Source organism: Otolemur garnettii, unplaced genomic scaffold (genome assembly GCF_000181295.1).
Source record: "Otolemur garnettii isolate 467f Iridium unplaced genomic scaffold, OtoGar3 scaffold00002, whole genome shotgun sequence".
NCBI classification, from domain to species: Eukaryota; Metazoa; Chordata; class Mammalia; order Primates; family Galagidae; genus Otolemur; species Otolemur garnettii.
In genome coordinates this window covers 12,103,595-12,122,510 of record NW_003852397.1, presented here as the reverse complement: position 1 = coordinate 12,122,510, position 18,916 = coordinate 12,103,595, and the positions used below count along the sequence as shown (strand labels likewise).

General features: G+C 38.6%; 2 protein-coding genes across 2 annotated transcripts in view; one reads left to right on the top strand and one right to left on the bottom strand.

Moving 5' to 3' along the window:
- NT5DC1 (5'-nucleotidase domain containing 1) overlaps window positions 1–18,916 on the bottom strand; it is a 132,984-nt gene that overhangs the window by 104,345 nt on the left and 9,723 nt on the right. The window contains exons 4-6 of the mRNA XM_003781605.3: window positions 17,848–17,954; window positions 12,353–12,432; window positions 9,880–9,964 (exon numbers count right to left, since the gene is read on the bottom strand). Coding sequence (XP_003781653.1) covers window positions 9,880–9,964; window positions 12,353–12,432; window positions 17,848–17,954 — 272 coding nt within the window. The remainder of the gene's footprint in view (window positions 1–9,879; window positions 9,965–12,352; window positions 12,433–17,847; window positions 17,955–18,916) is intronic.
- COL10A1 (collagen type X alpha 1 chain) lies at window positions 928–7,988 on the top strand. Its single transcript, XM_003781606.2, has 2 exons — window positions 928–1,129; window positions 5,875–7,988. Exons 1-2 carry the CDS (start codon window positions 979–981, stop codon window positions 7,758–7,760), a joined length of 2,037 nt encoding a protein of 678 aa, XP_003781654.1. The 5' UTR covers window positions 928–978; the 3' UTR covers window positions 7,761–7,988.

The following is an 18,916-nucleotide window of genomic DNA, read 5'->3' as shown; positions in this document are numbered from 1 at the left end:
AAATCCCTCCAAGAGAATTCTTTATATGTACTACCACATATTCTCAACCAAGTAACACAAGAGTGTGTTTTTTCAAAAATAAAAATGGGATATGATCATCTCATCATGAACCAGCCTAAACATGAGAGTAATAATAGCTAAAAAAGAAAACACAGAAAAAGATGGTACATGGTTAAAACTATTAATATGTATTTAAGACAAAGAATTTATTTTTTCAGTAAGAAAACAAGGAAAAAGAGAGCCTAACCTGATCTGTGTGCCTGGCCCAAGAGAAGTTCCACCATAATTAGTGTTTGCCACCTCTAAAGGGAGGAGCTTAAATTCAGGGTAACCTTATGTAGTAAGGGAGAAGCAGTATAAATAAGGCAGGGCAGCTCTGGAGAGGCACCTTCTGCACTGCTCACCTGGGCAGTGAAGGCCTCAGAAAGCTGCCAAGACACCATCTCCAGGAACCTAGCACCCAGGTAAGTCCATAAACTGATGTGGGCTGGTGGACTCCATGTTAGCTTGCTTGAAAACAAGCTTCCGTAAATTAACTGTTTGGGTTTCCTTTGTGAATTAAAAAAAAGAGTTTCCACTAAAATATACTCATAATTCTTATTTCTGTCTATATAAGTAGTTCTAATAAAATCATATTTTACAAATTTGCCTTAATCTGAATTTCAGTCCATTTTGAAACTACTGGATATTTCATGCCATGTCAAAGTTCCTAGAGATGGCCAATAATAATTTGTTTCTTTTTTTTTGGTAAATCGCTGTATTTTTACTTGATTACTTGAATGTGGCTTCATATATTCACATAAATAAAAATATTATCTCACATTAATGTATGGCATATATTCAAAATATGTAGGAGAGAGTAAAAAAGTAGATAACTGTATAAAGAACTCATCTATACAAAATTAGTATAATAAAACAGGTCCCTAACAAAGCTGTATAAAATTGTTCTTTTCTGTTTTTCAGAATCCACCAGAGAATATGCTGCCACGAATAGCCTTTTTGCTGCTAATGTCCTTGAACTTGGTTCAGTGCTTTTATGATCAAGAATCTGAAACATCCAAAGACATAAAAGGAACAGTACTCAACACCAAGACACACGTAGTCATTCCCTACACCATAAAGACTAAAGGTAAACCAAATTGTTTATTTTGCTCTATTAACCAGTTGATTGATGCTTTTAACATCATAAATTATTTTCAAACTCCTTGATCAGTTCAAATTATTACAATAAGGTAATTTGTGAAAAAGTAGATCTATTCCTTTGGAAAAAACAAAATAAGAAGAAGTTAACTGATCAGAGTATTCTATAATAGACATACTCCTATCTAACAATGTGAATGTTACTTTCTTTGCATTATTATTATTATTGCTTGATATTTCATTGCAGCAATCATCTGATTTCATTTCTGAATGTATTATCTTTATTCGTTCTTTATGAGGTTTTTGTTCTCAGTCCTTATGTTAAACATTGTTATTGTTATTAAATTTAGCCTTTTTAATTCTGTGAAGGCAAAAGTGGAAACCTCATATACACATGTATAAGTAAGAAAAAAAAAGTAGGTCTATTCAAGAACATTAATATCCTTTGCAAAATAAGTACAGCAGAAAGTATACACCTGAAAGTCTAGTAAAAAGATAAACCTGAAGAATATTAAGAATTTTTATATGTAGAGACTTATTTCTTTAAATAATGTTTTTACACAAATAACCACACATAATCTGGAAATATTAATATAATCAAAACTAATCAAGTATACAAATTTTAAAGTAAAAATAATTGCCAATTGTACAAAGATCTAAATATTTAAACATTTACTTTTAAAGAGCATTCAGCTAGCCTATAAATAAACACAAAACTGAGTCTATCAAATAAGTTTATTGGGGAGGGGGGCAGCAACTAATAGAGAAATGAAGCAACATTCTCATAATCACTTACATACTTTTAATATCATTTAGGGTTATAATGCAGAAACTTAACTGCCACATATAGGCTGTGTGACCTTGGGCGAGTTGTTTATCCTCTCTGTGCCTTAGTTTCCTCAAGTGTAAAACAAGGAACAGTAATGTCAAGGGGCTGTCCTGAAGACGAAATGAGTTAATACCTATGGAGTGCTTGAAGTGCTGCTGTTCCTAGTATTACTGATACTGCTTCCTACTTCTATTACTTGTCATTCTATTTTTACTCCTACAACCTCACTGCTGTAGCCTTAGGTAAATGTTTTTGTTGTTTTTTTTTTTTTTTTTGGCCGAGGCTGGGTTTGAACCCACCACCTCTGGCATATGGGGCCGACGCCCTACTCCTTGAGCCACAGGCGCTGCCTGCCTTAGGTAAATTTTAATTTTCTCCTTGAATCTACTCCTCATCTGCCCAGTTTTCTTGGTTACTGTGAAAGGTATTAAGATGATACAGGTGAGGACTAAGACTAAGAGATTCTCAGATCAGGGCAATGTCCACACCTCATACTCACTAATTCTATTTAATACCATCTGACAGGCTTGGCACCTGTAGCTCAGTGGCTAGGGCGCTGGCCACATACATGGGAGCTGGCAGGTTCGAACTCGGCCCTGGCCTGCCAAACAACAATGACAACTGCAACAAAAAGATAACAGATGCCTGTAGTCCCAGCTACTTGGGAGGCTGAGGCAAGAGAATCGCTTAAGCCCAAGAGTTTGAGGTTGCTGTGAGCTGTGACACCACAGCACTCTACCAAGGGTGACATAGTAAGACTGTCTCAAAAATAATAATAATACCATCTGACACAAACTGTCTACAAAACATCTACTAAATGATATGAACACATTGTGGGCTTCAAATTTCCTTTCCACAATAGTTTTCACTTTAGCTATATATTTTATCATGTAAATAAAACCACAGGTATTTGTCATATACTTTAAATACTAGGCTTTTGAGAAAAACCATTTGAGCACATGAAACTTGTAAGATTGTCATTTTAAGAAGAAAGGTAAAATTTAGAATATTTTACAAAAGGTACAGATCCTCTTGAATGTCTCACAATATAAACTGAAATAAATATAAAAGCTAAGAAAGAAAAAAATAGAAAAGAAACTTTACCTGAAGGCTACAAATGCAATCTGTAATGCTGTAACAAGCAGCACAGAATTCAACAATCTCCATGACCATAAACTCAGACTTTTTTATACCATACCAAGATCCTAATAAATAGTCTTGAATTAAAAATATAATACATCACATTTATAAGGTTAAAAACATTTCTATCTTCCCCCCTTAACATACTGCATCATTTTGGTTATTTTTACAGCACAAACGAAAATATCTTAACAAATGAAAAGTTCAAAAGCTGAATCTATTAGTCTTGGTCTCTTTTTGATAATGCAAGGTAGAAACTCAAATACAGTATCACCTCCTGGTAGGCATGAACGCATTGAATGAAACACAAAAGCCCACAGATAATACAAGCAAAACATTAAGGTGATGACAGAAATTCAAAGAGTTCCTATATAATTCCTAGGCATATCTTAACATAGACTAAAAGAGAATTCAACCAAAGCACACTAAATTATGTTGCAGAGGATGGCACAGCTAGCAAGCAGACACAGGTACCACCACAGTCTGACACATACGACCACTGTTTCAGTTTGAGCCACTTATAAAACTTAATAATAGGAATTCATTTTTCCTTGAGGATGGTGCTGTACTAATCTTGAATGAATGAATTTTTTTTTTCAAATAACAAGCTACAAACAGGGGCTGTCCCTCAAGGATTCACCAGAACTCAAACTATCTCTTGCACTGAGAAATTAAGGACCCAGGGCAATATTCCAAGCCACAAAGATAACCCTGACGTTGGACTTCCAGCCTCAAACGGTGCCCAGTGCAGCTGCTGTCACTGACTTGTTTTTCCTAATTAACAGTAAAACAGATTTCCAGTCACATTAAGATAATTATTTTTAGTATGAACATGATCCTTACAATCAGATTCTGATGCAAACCTCAATCTTACATGGTTTGTATTTTTTTAAACATTCTATTTTGTTCCAAACCATTAAGAAGATATGCCTTATTTATTCATTCTATTTGCAAAGTATCAATATTCATTCATATATATACATTTATCATGTACGTACACTAAAGTCAATAAGATGTGTTTTAACATATGGAAATCTTTTTAAAAAAGTAATTTTTCTCAGTTTTTTTTTCCTGTTTTTTTTAAAGTCCATATGAAAGTTCTATATGTTTAAATGTTTACAAACTGAAAAATAACTCTAATTAGTATAAGATAAAAGGGTACCTAAATCTAAAGCAATTTTTTTCCTATTTCAGCTATATATTTAATGATTTGCTCTGTATTTTATATACAGCAAATGTTTTTCAAATCTCAGGGACATCTTTACCAAGAGAGTAATGCTACCAACTACTGTTGGCTGACTTCTTTTTGTGTGCCAATTAATATGATAGACTGTTTTATTTTAACACTATGTGTCCCAACAACAAATGGTTAAAGGGAACTATACTCATAAAAATGTGTTTTCAAGAGCAATTTGTACTTCATTTCAATTAATTTACTATTAATTCCCTTGTAGTCTTCATTTTGATTTTTTAAACCATAACAGATTTAGTTACAGTTTAACCTCCCTCCCCCACCACCAAAAAATGAAGCTCAAAAGTCATGCTATAAGTCATTTTCAGGGTTGTGCCTAAACTATTCAACTACTATGAGATCTACTAAATCTATATGACTATGAACCACGTTCCAACAGTATAAGAATCTAAACAATATAAGCAGACATTCTACTATGCTTCTGAAATTTATTAAAAAGAAAATGATTTATTAAAATTTTTCTAGTAGATATTAAAAATTATATAATTTTATTATCTTTACTATTAAAGAATTTCTCTGAAAAATAAAGAAAAATTTCATGTAGATGCTTATTATAATTAATGCAAAAGACTGACCGGATAATACTTCCCTAAAAGTATGACATAATGCCTGTGATGCCTGTTACATCCCACCTTTGAATGATCAAACTGGCCTCTGGACACCTCTTCAAGTTCTTATCACAGGCATATTTATTTTACTCTGTGACTAAAACCCTTGTAGGACATGTCCTGTGCTTTCTCCACACCTGTGGCCCAATAGCATTTTTCATATCACAAGCACTAAATATGTGATTTTTGAATTTAAGTTTATCATTACGTATCTGGTTAAATGAATGCATAGCTCTATGAAATCAAGCAATATTTATTTGTAATTAGATAAGCACTTTACGACTATTTTATGTACCTTACCCATTATTTCTAATTCTCTTTAATTCTTTGTTTCAAGTTTAAAAATGGGGAGTATATTGACTTAAACTTGAAATGTACAGAGAGGTTAAAAAAAAAAAGCAACGTAAATCTAAACTGTATTCAGCTAGGCAGATATAAATTAGAACTAATTCCATTTCTCATTTATTTCTGATACGACGGCTTTGTGAGGGAAAATTTAGTTCCTAAACATTTTCTTGCTTATTCTGTACTTGTCTTTTCTGCCTTTTCTGTGCAATAGCTTTTTTTCCTTTCTGTTCTAGGTAATTTTCCCAAAATAAATGTGATAGATTTACCTCCCCTACCATCTGATTTCTAGAGGAATTACTCAGCTTATCTTCATGGTTCATTAAGATGTGATGAAAATATTATGGTAGCCATGGTTTTCTGAAACTATCTTCTCTAGTAGTTGTTTTTTTAAACAATGCAAAATGTATCATCTAAAACCATTTCAGAAATGATCTGCCTACATGGATTCAATGACAATGCAATGTCCTGTCCCAATTCCTATTTTGAGAAGCAACAATTATCTTTAACATTACTAACCATCCCCCTCTCTGGGTGGGTATGTTGGGTGTGTCTTTTAGGTATACCAATAAAAGGAGAGAAAGGTGCTGCTGGTCTACCAGGCCCTGCTGGACCTCGAGGGCATCCAGGTCCTTCTGGACCACCAGGAAAACCAGGCTATGGAAGTCCTGGACAGCAAGGAGAGCCAGGGCCGCAAGGACCACCAGGACCACCAGGCACTGGGAAGCCAGGTTTGCCAGGATTTCCAGGAAAACCAGGGGGGAGAGGACCATACGGACCAAAAGGAGACATTGGACCAGCTGGTTTTCAAGGACCACGAGGCCCACCAGGGCCACGAGGAATCCCTGGCCCAGCTGGACTCTCTGTGACAGGAAAACCTGGAGAACAGGGACCTGAAGGAGCCCCGGGCCCCAGAGGCTATCCTGGAGAAAAGGGTATACCAGGGAACCCTGGTGTGAGTGGACGGAAAGGGGATATGGGGTATGGCGTTCCTGGCCACCCAGGTGAGAGGGGCCTTCCAGGCCGACAGGGTCCCATGGGACCACCTGGCCCTATTGGAGTAGGAAAAAAAGGTGAAACTGGGTTTCCAGGAGAGCCAGGCATCAAAGGAGATCAGGGTTTCCCAGGAGAAAAGGGACGAGATGGTCTACCAGGTCCCCGAGGTCCTCCTGGGGAACGAGGACCAGCATGTATTGGAAAGCCAGGAATTGAAGGACCCCCAGGCCACCCAGGGATTCCAGGAACAAAAGGTTTCTCTGGGGCTCCAGGAATAGCTGGGCCCCCAGGGGAGCCTGGCTATGGGAAACCAGGCTTGCCAGGACTGAAGGGACAAAGAGGACCTGCTGGCTTTACAGGGGCTCCAGGCGCCAAAGGTGAACAAGGGCCAGTAGGTCATCCTGGGGAGCCAGGTCTGACTGGACCTCCTGGAAATATGGGACCCCAAGGTCCAAAAGGCATCCAGGGCAACTATGGTATTCCAGGTGCTAAAGGTGAGAGTGGGCCAATTGGGCCTTTCGGACTCCCTGGGGCTAAGGGTGAAAGGGGCTTCCCTGGGTTAGATGGAAAACCAGGGTTCCCAGGAGAACCAGGTCTCAGTGGCCCTAAAGGTAATCCAGGGTTAATGGGCCCAAAAGGTGACTCTGGAGTTAGAGGACCTCCTGGTCTCCCAGGCTCTATAGGCCCAGAAGGAGCTAAGGGAGTGCCTGGAAAAAATGGTGAGGTTGGTCCCAGAGGGGAGCCTGGAATACCAGGCGCCAGAGGCCTTATTGGGCCACCAGGCACTTCTGGATTCCCTGGAGCTAAAGGGGATCCAGGAAATCCAGGTCTACCTGGCCCAGCTAGCATACCAATTAAGGGCCCCCCAGGACCCCCTGGGCTACCAGGGCCAGCAGGGCCAAGAGGCTACAATGGACAGCCTGGTGTCCCAGGGCCCCCAGGCCCCCCAGGCCCCCCAGGCTCCCCAGGCCCAGCAGCTGTGCCTAAGGTGCTTATAAAGGCAAACCAGATGCCTTCTCTTTCTGGGATATCTCTTAGTGCCAAACAGGGAATACCTGCATCTGCTTTTACTGTTATTCTCTCCAAAGCTTACCCAGCAACAGGTACTCCCATCCCATTTGATAAGATTTTGTATAACAGGCAACAGCATTATGACCCAAGAACTGGAATCTTTACCTGTAAGATACCAGGAATATACTATTTCTCCTACCATGTGCATGTGAAAGGGACTCACGTTTGGGTAGGCCTGTATAAGAACGGCACCCCCATGATGTACACCTATGAAGAATATACCAAAGGCTACTTAGATCAGGCTTCAGGGAGCGCCATAATTGATCTCACAGAAAATGACCAGGTGTGGCTCCAGCTGCCCAATGCGGACTCAAATGGCCTGTACTCTTCTGACTATGTCCACTCCTCTTTCACAGGATTCTTAGTGACTCCGATGTGAGCACATTCCCATTGAGCTAATTTAAATCCTCTGCTTGAAAAGGCATTTCCCCAACTCCATCCCACCCCACAAAATGCATATGGAGGTAGGCTGAAAAGAATATGATTTTTATTTCCAAGCTATCAGATCAATAATTTCCCTTCCCTTTGAAAGTGACCAGCAATACTAGACCATATAAGAAGACCCTCTTGAATCACTAGTCAGCAATCCTATGGCCCTTAAAATATTCTGTGAACTCCCTTAATATTTAAAAATTTCACCACGTAAGTCTTGCTGAGCTAATATATATATAACTACCACATATATATATAACTACCACAAAAAAACCAAATATGGCTCTAAATTACATAAAATTTGATTTCAGAAACTCAGGATTTCCTTATAAAATAAGGCTGTTTCTAACACCCAATATGAGACTTTCTAGGAAATAATCAAGAGGCAGTATCGTATAACTTTATAGAACTTAAATACTTGAATATTCAAATTTAAAAAACACTGTATACCCTGAGATATTTCTGATGGTGCATTATTCAGAGATCTATATAGTCCCTTTCCAATCAAGATCTGTTCAACTCTATGGGTAGAGATATACTTTTTAAAGCTCTCATAAACACCCAAAATATTGTGTTTAAAAATTAATATGAAATGCAAGGTGCTTTATAGTCAATGAACCTTTCCTGTGATTGCAGAGAAACTTTCTATATACCCAGACAACTTGGAAACAAGTATCTGACCTTATTTATTTTAACACAGTGTGACTAATTGGATTTAATTCCTTACTGAATCTTATGTGAGATGATTTTGTGGGTTTGTAGAACATTGGCATAGGTACCTTCTGCCTCCCACTTCAGTGAAATTATTCAGTTTCACACCAAGGGTTTCAAACTTTGACTAGAAGTAAAAAGATATTATTTATTTATGCTCTGTACTGTATTTTTATATTGCTGTTTAAAACTTTCAAGCTGTGCCTCACTTATTAAAGCATGAAATGTTTTATCTACTACTTATTTACAATGCAATAAAATAACATCAATAGACTTTCATGCTGGATTTATTTGAAAACAGCATTTCATGCTGGATTTATTTGAAAACAGCAATTTGTTCTTTTCAACCATTCTTTTAAGGGTTTTCATTTTACAAAATTAATTACAAAGTAAAACAATAAAATGTTGGGTGGCTTTTATAGTTGTCATGGATCTGTCCTTCCAATGGGGTTGGGCATTCCCACACACCCAAGCATTCCGTGTAGACTCACAAGGGACCCACAGAGCCACAAGTGATGAGCTAGAGTCAAGAGCTAAGGACCAGGCCCAAAGCAGTGATTTTCTTCTAGAAGGGAAAGCAGTGGGTGGCACAGAAATATGTAGTTTCAGCAAGTATCCTGTAGTTACTACTTATTGTCTTGACACGTTTTTAGTCATAATACTTAATATTATTTTGATGGCTTGAATTATACATGAAAAGGAAGGCGAGTAATTTTTATGTCAATCAAAAGGCAACATTTTTTGAAGCTAAAAAATACTGCTGTTGAGTATCCATCAAGCCATTAGCTGAACCAGGATGATCTGTTTTAAGTCATTGGAGTAAAATACCATAGAGACATCTTTTTATTCCCTACAAGCAACTTTGTGTAACTCAAAAAAAGCTGTGAATGAAAAGGTAAAACCCTAGGCTCAAGGCTCGTGGTATCTCTGTTCCCATTCTGGGTCAGCCAGTCCTGTTCCTTAAGCTTAATAAGAATGAAATTTCCTCTGGCAGACAATGCCCACCTGTCTAAAACTAACTACGCTAACATTTACAAGTGTCACCAACCCTTAATGCCCAAGCCTGGCAAACAGCAAAGCTGGAACTGCAATTCTGGGGAACCCACAGAACAACCCTATTGGCAAACATTTTTATAAAAGACACTTTAACAGCAACTTGGAATAATGGCAATTTTGGCCATGAAACAGACATGAACAAAAGAACCTCTTACAACGTAAGCAGAACCAACTTTACAGTTTCTTATGACTGTAATTAAGATCAAATTACAGTCAAAAATAGGCAACTTCCAACTACTCCACTAGACACACAATAGTTAAAAAATATCTATTAGGAAGTCCTTCTTCATATTACTCACCCTTAAAAGCTGACATTTTATAATTATGTTGTATACCAGCAACAATATCCTTCCAAAAATCAAATGTTTTTTGACCATTGTTCTGCTGGAAAACAAAATTGCAAATGTAACACATGCAATACTTCTGTTTTCAAATATAGTGAAAAATGCTGGCAAACAACTAACTACACAGACAGTCCCCAACTTAAGATGGTTCACACAAGATTTTTTGACTTTACTAGTATAGTATGAAAGTGATAGATTCAGTAGAAACCCACACAATCATTATGTTTTTTTGTTTTCTTTCATTCTTTTTTTTTTTTATTCAGTCTCATTTTGTCACTTGGTAGACTGCCCTGTCATTACAGCTCATAGCAACCTCAAACTCTTGACTCAAGCTATTCTCCTGCCTCAGCCTCCCAAGTAGCTGGGACTATAGGTGCCCATCATAACACCTCGCTATTTTTAGAGATGGGGGTCTTGCTCTTGCTCAGGCTAGTCTCAAACTGTGAGCTCAAGTGATTCACCCGCCTCAGCCTCCCAGAGTGCTAGGATTACAGGTGTGTGCCACTGTGCGCAGCCACGTCTTTCATTTTTAGCATAGGATTCAATAAACTGCATGAGATATTCAACACTTTATTATAAAGTAGACTTTGTGTTAAATGATTTAGCCCAACTATAGGTTAATGTGCAACTGTTCTGAGAACATTTAAGGAAGGCTAGGCTAAGCTATGTTTGGTGGGTTAGACATATTAAATTCATTTCCAACTTACAGATACCTTTAACTTACAATGGGGTTACTGGGAGGCAACCCCACCAAAAGTAAAGAAGCATCTGCATTATTATATTCTAAGACGGAATATATGTTTTAGAAAACATAATAGAACTCTACTAATAGAGTTCTCATTCTCCTGAAGGTGACCTCACGTTTTTATTTTGTTTGTTTGGAGACAGAGTCTCACTCTGTTGCCCAGGCTAGAGTGCCGTGGCATCAGCCTAGTTCAAAGCAACCTTAAACTCCTGGGCTTAGGTGATCCTCCTCCTTTAGCCACCCATGCAGCTGAGACTACAGGTATGTGCCACCACACCCAGCTAATTTTTTGTGTTTTAGTAGAGATAGGGTCTTGCACTTGCTCAGACTGGTCTCACACTTCTGAATTCAAGGGATCCTCCTACTTCAGCCTCCCAGAGTGCTAGGATTACAAGCATTACTAAAAGTGACTTTAAAAAGAGAAATCTTCTACAAAAATTGCTGCTATATATGCACATATATATCACTAAATGTTAACATAGTTCACATAGCCCAAATTAAATAAAAATTTCCACTCGAAGTCTAAATATTATAGAAAATTTTGAATATATAAGGAAACTTATAATGTTATATAATTTCTGATATGTTAGCATGTGTTACTTAACATTCTAGGGCATCAATGGGGCTAAAGAGCCTACAATCATAAAGCCCCAGAAGCTGGGGGTTTTAAAATTCAGGGTACTCTTAGTCTGAACTTCAATCGTCAAGAGTAGCAAGTCTATCAGTGAGATAAATGAGGCTCTAAATCCAAAATGTAAATCATGTTTAATGTTTTTTAAACCAGAAAGCAAATAAACATTATGTTGAAACACAAAACTCTATAACCCACTGCTTCCTTGGAAACATTAACCAGTGTCCTTCTATCTAAATAAAGACAGACTACCGGATATTTCTATCTAATTATACAAAGTCTCTAATACTTACACATACATTTTGCTTGGAGTAACAACAAAATGAAAAACTGACTCCATCTTGTGTTAATAAAGACTTCTACAAACATACCCAAACTACTGCTCAACAGAAACTTTTCACAAACACATGGATATAATTCTGATTCGAATAAACCATTATCTGTGCTCTATTATAAACATGGTAACAGTGATTTTAAAAAACAACACATGTAAAACGGAAAGGGATTCTGACAGGTAAAACCCACTTATGCTTATAGCTCTTAAGTTTCAAATATGAACTATTACATTGTATCAGAGATCTATTCAATCTGTATATACAGTATGAAGGGAAAGCCTATATGCATTAACCTATGTTCAAAATAATTAATTTAAAAATTTTAATCTCATTTTTCTGGTTTATTATTTGGAATGCGTATACATGTGGAATTTTCTGAATTACTTTTGTTATTTTATTCTGTTAGTGAAACTATTTATTTTGCTAAAGAAAATATTTTTTCCAGATTCAAGTGCTGATTATGTATTTTCCTTTTCTAGACTTTCGCACCCCCTACTGGAGAATAGGTTTATTTTCCCTGGGGAAAAAAAAAAACCACTGCTATTTAATTTTCCAAAAATACTTTCACCAAATTCACCATGTTTTTCCTTTCCCGTCACCTCTGAAACCACAAAGAAGAACCTAGCTAAAACCTCAATTTGAAAGTTACATATATTTAAGTCCTCTGACTTATGACTAAATACATATCATAGTTCTAAAACATGAGTCTCTACTTACCTTTGTTAGTAAGTCCACCACCCTGGCACATAGAAGAGCTCCTGGCAGGTCAAAATAATTATCATAAAAATAGTACTTTCCTAAAAAAGAAAAAAATTATAATTTTAAACTGGGAACAAATTAATACATCATGTTCGTGAAAAACACAGAAACGTGGCTGACAAGACATTAGGTTTTGGTTTAATTATCTGAAGAACCCTCTTTTTCAGTTAAAAATGGCACATCATGCTGGGTGCGGTGGGATTCATGCATGTTAATCCTAACACTCTGGGAGGCTGAGGCAGGTAGCTTGCTTGAGCTCAGGAGTTCGAGACCAGCCTAAGCAAGAGTTAGACCTGCCTCTACTAAAAATAGAAAAACTAGCCAGATGCTGTGGCACATGCCTGTAATCTTGGCTACTCAAGTGCCTGAGACAAAAGGATTGCTAAAGCCCAACAGTTTGAGGTTCCTATGAGTTATGATGCCACAGCACTCTACCCAAGGCGACAGAGTGAGAGGCTGTCTCAAAAAAAAGGGGGAGAGGTACATCATCTTTTAAGAAAGGTTTAAAGCTTTGAGGGTATTACAAGAAAGTTAGACTATAATATATGTAAGTCAAGCATTTTATTCAAAAATATTCTAGGGAGGCGCCTGTGGCTCAAAGGAGTAGGGCGCTGGCCCCATATGCCAGAGGTGGTAGGTTCAAACCTAGCCCCAGCCAAAAAGTGCAAAAAAAAAAAAAAAAAAAAAAAAATCTAGGCTTGGCACCCATAGCTCAGTGGTTATGGTGCCAGCCACATGCACTGAGGCTGGTGGGTTCAAACTCAGCCTGGGCCAGCTAAGCAACAATGACAACTGCAACAAAAAAATAGCCAGATGTTGTGGTGGGCGCCTGTAGTCCCAGCTACTTGGTAGGCTGAGGCAAGAGACTGGCTTAAGCCCAAGAGTTTGAGGTTGCTGTGAGCTGTGATGTCACAGCATTCTACTAAGAGCAACACAGTGAGACTCTGTCTCAAAAAGGAAATAAGAAATACTCTACTTGTCTTTAAAAAAATACATACAAACTAAAACCAGAATATGCCCCAACTGTAATAGGGAATGTGAAAAAACCAAATGCATGTCATCAAAGTCACTGGATTTCAAAATCACCTGCCCCTGGAGTACCGTGAAGCACCCCACACAACAGTTTAGCCTTTTCATAATGTGCTGATTAGCCCCACCTACAGTATCGCATTTGATTTTTATGCCACTAGAGATAAACTTCAGTACAGGATGAGAACAATGGAGTGATGAAAGGATAATAAGCATGCATGTGGGGTCACAGTGGCAGATCTTCGAAAAACTCAAGAGTACAGGACAGATATATTTTAGGATCTCATAGAAGAGAGGGATTTGATTTCTTACATATAACCTCAACTAACAGGTCAAGAGCTTGCCTCCTGGAACAACAACTCTAGGAGGTATTCTCTGTGCTTCTCCTCACAAGTCTGGGTGGAATCCAGCCCCTGTTGCTCCTTCCTTCCTTCCGTCACCCCTCTCATCAGCTCACTCCTGCTCACTGAGATCAAAAGTAACCACTCCACTTTTGGAAGAACCCAAACCCTAGGGAACTCTGGGTACAAAGAAGAATCAAACAGAACTGATAGGTTGAGCCAGTTTTAGTTTAATAATAAGAAAGTATTTTCATATGGTCATAACTATTCTTGAGCACATTATGACAACTGCCTGATTCTGAGTTTCTGTCCTTTCATTTATAAGCCATGGATCTGAGGTTATGGAATACATTTGTCTTGTTCCTTAAGGGTCCACTAGGCATACTGTCCAGAATATTATAAGTGCTCAACAAATGTTTGTTAAATGATAATAATTGAATGGCTTACTTTGGAATGAGATAATATAAGCATATTAGGAAACAATCATTTTCAGAAGCCAGGGGGGTCTATCTCTCTGAATATCATTTAGTGCCTTTTGTCTCACCCTGTCAACATATTGAAAATGTATAAAAAATAAAGTCAAAGTTAATTCTAAATATGGCTGTACAGTTTTGTGTCCTTTCTCTCAGTTGAAAATATTTTGGTTGACTTGGTCTTATCTTTTTTTCTTTCATAACTTAAATTATTGGGGAAATATCTCAGACTGTTTCTTCTTTTTAAGAAAGGTATGGTAGCTTTGCTGTGAAAAACCAGTGACCTGGAAGAAAAGAGAGATGGCAACTTGTGTGCATTTCTGCCTACACAGTCCTAGGCCATTAAGACCACATAACACTCTAGGACTCCCAAGACCTAGCACAGTGGACAAAGCTTTCCAAAGTTTAATAATCTGCACTTGATCTTATCTCCTGGCCTGACATTATAGTGACTTGCTTGAACCTGATTCCTAGCTGTCCTGGGCACTGCTGGAGCAGGAAGTATTTCATCAAGCCCAGTGAGACATCCTTGCTTTTCTCCTCCCATTCTCCCTTTCCCTGGTGAAACTCAATCTAAGAGTTGAAATGTTATGAGTCATGGTTGGGGTCTAATCACATAATTCAGGTTTGAGGAGGTTAATCAGAAGGACCCACTGGTTCCTGCCTACAAGGCAAGAGGATGATGTCACCTGACCATCATACTTGGGCTGAATGTCCATGGTGGGGACATAAGGATAGCTTGTTCAGCCTTGAGCTATTAAACGGGGCAGCCTGTGCCCAATGCCTCTCCCAATACCCAAATTCCTGGACTGCGCCACATGAAATCCTTAATCTCCATCTCCTCATACACTAGAGAGCTCATTGTGAATGAAATGATGAGTGAGTTCAGTTCCGTGAAACAAGCCTCTGAATCAAAACCAAGTCCTTTAACCATGAAGCTTTATACACAGAAAAACTATTCCCTAAGAACCCAGTGCCAATCCTATTCCCTCTGTCTTAGTGAAAATGGAACAAAGGTACATGAGTGACTGAGGGGAAAACAACAGTTTATGTCAGCAAGGTTCTCACTTCTACAGATAAGCAGTATCATCTCCTGTTAAAGAAAAGAAAACTGATGCTGAAAGTGGCTTAGTAACTGACCAGAGTCCCTTTATCCCGCACTATCTAGAACCAACTAGGACCATCTGGCATCAAGTCCCTCGTGACTTCACTATACTGAACTGTTTCGACATGATCTACCATTAAGGGAAAATAGCTCAAAACAACGTTCTAAAGATTGGTCGGCAAGGGAAACCATCCTCGGGTCAGGCCAACCATCTGAAAAGATATTATCAAATAAATTGTCCCTAAAAATTTCTATAACCATCAATGCTTTATATTTCCTAACTATACTGGCAGGGAATGTACCTGTACCTATATATAGACTATAACTCTGTACCTAACTCTGAGGATTAATACATTTAATATAGAAGGAGCTACAGAAACAGAAGTGGAGTTCCTAGAAATAAAGGCCTTGTTTGCCAATACATATACAAAATTTTAAACCTGTATGTCCTTAGAGCAAGTTATTTCTAGGAATTTATTCTGGATATAAACATTGCCTCAGGCTTGTTTGTAAAAGCAAAACGCCAGATGCAGTTTAAATGTCCACTGCAAGGGGAATGATAAAATAAATCAGGATACAGGCCCGGGACAGCAGAGCAGGCCAGCATTTAAAAGAATGAGATACACCTGTGTTAGTGCTGCTCCAGGCTCTCCAAGCTATAAACTTAAAAAAGCAAAGTACATACATGGTCTCTTTTGTCTACTTTTCAAAATTAAGCTTTGGAGAAAGGGCATTCTGGGATATAAGAGTCAGAGACAGTTATTCTTCCTTCTTTTCATTTCTACAATAAGGAGAATTCTAGAAACACAGGAGTGGTAGGTAATGAGAATGTGGAGTGAAGTGGAAGGTGGAGAAGGGAAAGCCTGAGCAGGTACCAAACTGATAAAGAATACAGGACAGTAGAGGAATGTGTTATTCCTGAGCGTTAATATCCACTCCAGAACAAGTACAAGTAAAAGGAGCATCAACAAAGCCTTGGGACTTTTTAATGATCCAAAAGTCCTAAAACAACAAATGCTGCCATGGATGCAGAGATAGCAGACCAATACACGTTGGTGGGATAGAAAGTAGTCTGGAGACCCCACAAAGAACTAAAACTAGATCTACCATTTAACCCAGAGATTCCACTACTGGGTATTTACCCAAAGGAAAAAAAAAAAAACCAAACCACATTTTATGAAAAGGACACACACATTTGAATGTTTACAGCAGCACAATTCACAATTGAAAAGATGGGGAAACCACCCAAGTGCCCATCAATACATGAGTGGTGTGGCAGCACCCATAGTTCAGTGTGTAGGTGCTGGCCACACACACTGAGGCTGGCAGGTTCAAATCCGGCCCAGGCCAGCTAAAACAACAATGACAACTGCAACAACAACAATAAAAAAAATAGCCAGGCATTGTGAAGGGCCCCTGTAGCCCAGCTACCTGGGAGGCTGAGGCAAGAGAAATGCTTAAGCCTAAGAGTTTGAGGTTGCAGTAAGCTGTGATGCCACGGCACTCTACCCAGGGTGACAGCTTGAGACTCCATCTCAAAAAAAATAATAAATAAAATAACACGAGTGGTGTAATACAATATGGTACATGCATACCATGGAGTGCGACTCAGCCAAAAAAAAAAAAAATGAACACAAATACCTCTTGTATTAACCTGATATGCTTAGAACTGGAGATCATTTTTTTAAGTATCACAAGAATGGAAAAACACTGGCTTGGTACCCATAGCACAGTGGTTATGGGCCAGCCACATACACTAAGGCTGGCAAGTTCGAATCCAGCCTGGCCCAGCTAAACAACAATGACAACTACAACAACAACAACAACAACAAAAATAGCCAGGCATTGTGGTGGGCACCTGAAGTCCCAGCTACTTGGAAGGCTGAGGCAAGAGAATCGCTTAAGCCCAAGAGTTGGAGGTTGCTGTGAGCTGTGACACCAGGGCACCCTACTGAGGGTGACATAGTAAGACTCTGTCTCAAAACAAACAAACAAAAGATGGAGAAACAAAAGCCACTTGTACTCACTATTACATTGGAACTAACAATCAATACTTCTGTGCACATACAGAAATAACACTTATCAAAAACCAAGCAGGTGGTGGGGGTGGGGGGTAAATTCACACCTAACAGGTGCAGTGTCCACTGTCTAGGTGATAGGCACGCTTGTAACTGAGACCTAAAATTATTCTTTTTTAAACAAAAACAACGTACATAATCAAGTGGCTTCAAGTGGCATTTTTACCATGTAATATTCTGAAATTAAAAAAAAAAAACAAACACCAAAACCTTAAATAAGGCAATGTGAAAAGGCTAGCAGCACTTTGAACCAGTTGCCTTTTGAAAGACACATCTGTTAAAAAAAAATACATCCCAACATCACTCCCTTGTGCATCCTGCCCAGCAAAGGGCAAGGAGGGCGTGTCTTCTTTGCGTCCTCATGTAGAAGGTTCAGGGTCTAAAACAAAAGGGGAGTGGGCAGCAGAGCTGGCCCCTGGAGCCATACCTGAGCGGCAAACCATTCCCGTGTCCGATACGAAGTGCTTCCACTCCTCCTTGCCATAGGCCGCTGACAGGGCTTCGGCAGTCATCATCTTGGTGCCGTGGCTCGCCCTGGTTTCGGAAGATGACGCACATTGTTTACCAACAGTTCCCTTCCCTAGCATTGCAACTAGTGATCCCCACTGCCACCAAAGCGAGCACAGATTTTTTTTCCTTTCTGTTTTCCATTGGGTAATTTCCCCATTTAAGGTTCATTCTATATGGCATTGTCTATGGACAATTCCAGCTTTTCTTCCCTTTAAACCACCAACTTGCCAGTGACAAGGAGATGCCCACTCTGAGGTCAACACTGGATAAGACACCACCATTTCCTGTTGAAGTTGTCATTTATTTTTAAAATTTTTTTATTTAGGGGCTTTTTGATACATAGATGAACTGTGTACTGGTGAAGTTAGGGGTTTCAGTGTATACGCCACTAAAATAGAACAAATTGTGCCCAGTAGTTAATTTTTGATTCCTTATGCCCCCTCCTACCCTTCTCTTTTCTGAGTCTCCAAAGTTCATTACAGCACTCTGTGTGACCATGTATACCTTTCATTTAGCTCCTGCTTATAAGTGAGTATGTGCAGACTTTGCTTTTCCATTCCTAAGAGACATCACTGAGGGTAATAGCCTCTAGTTCCATTTAAGTTGTTGCAAAAGACAATATTTCCTTCTTTTTCCGGCTGTGTATTCCATGGTGTCTGTGTGTGTGTGTATACACACATATACACACCACATTTTCTTTATTATCAGCTGTTGGGCACTTAATATTGATTCCTTATCTTTGCAATTTTGTGCTGTGATAAACATCAAAGTGCATGTGTCTTTTTGATATAATGACTTCTTTTCCTTTGAGTGGGTCCCTAGAAGTGGCATTGCTGGACCAAATGATAGGTCTTCTTTTAGTTCTTTGACGAAGCTCCACACTGTTTTCCATAGAGTTGGACTAATTTACTTTCCCTCCAACAAGGAGTATAATGATTGTACAAGCCCTCCTTTTTCATTCCATCTGTACTCCATCTATTGTTTTC

Bases quoted from the DNA above. Each gene is read 5' to 3' on its own strand.
- COL10A1 (XM_003781606.2), top strand. From the start codon at position 979: ATGCTGCCACGAATAGCCTTTTTGCTGCTAATGTCCTTGAACTTGGTT. The intron at 1,130-5,874 runs GTAAACCAAATT...TGTGTCTTTTAG, and splicing joins CTACACCATAAAGACTAAAG to GTATACCAATAAAAGGAGAG.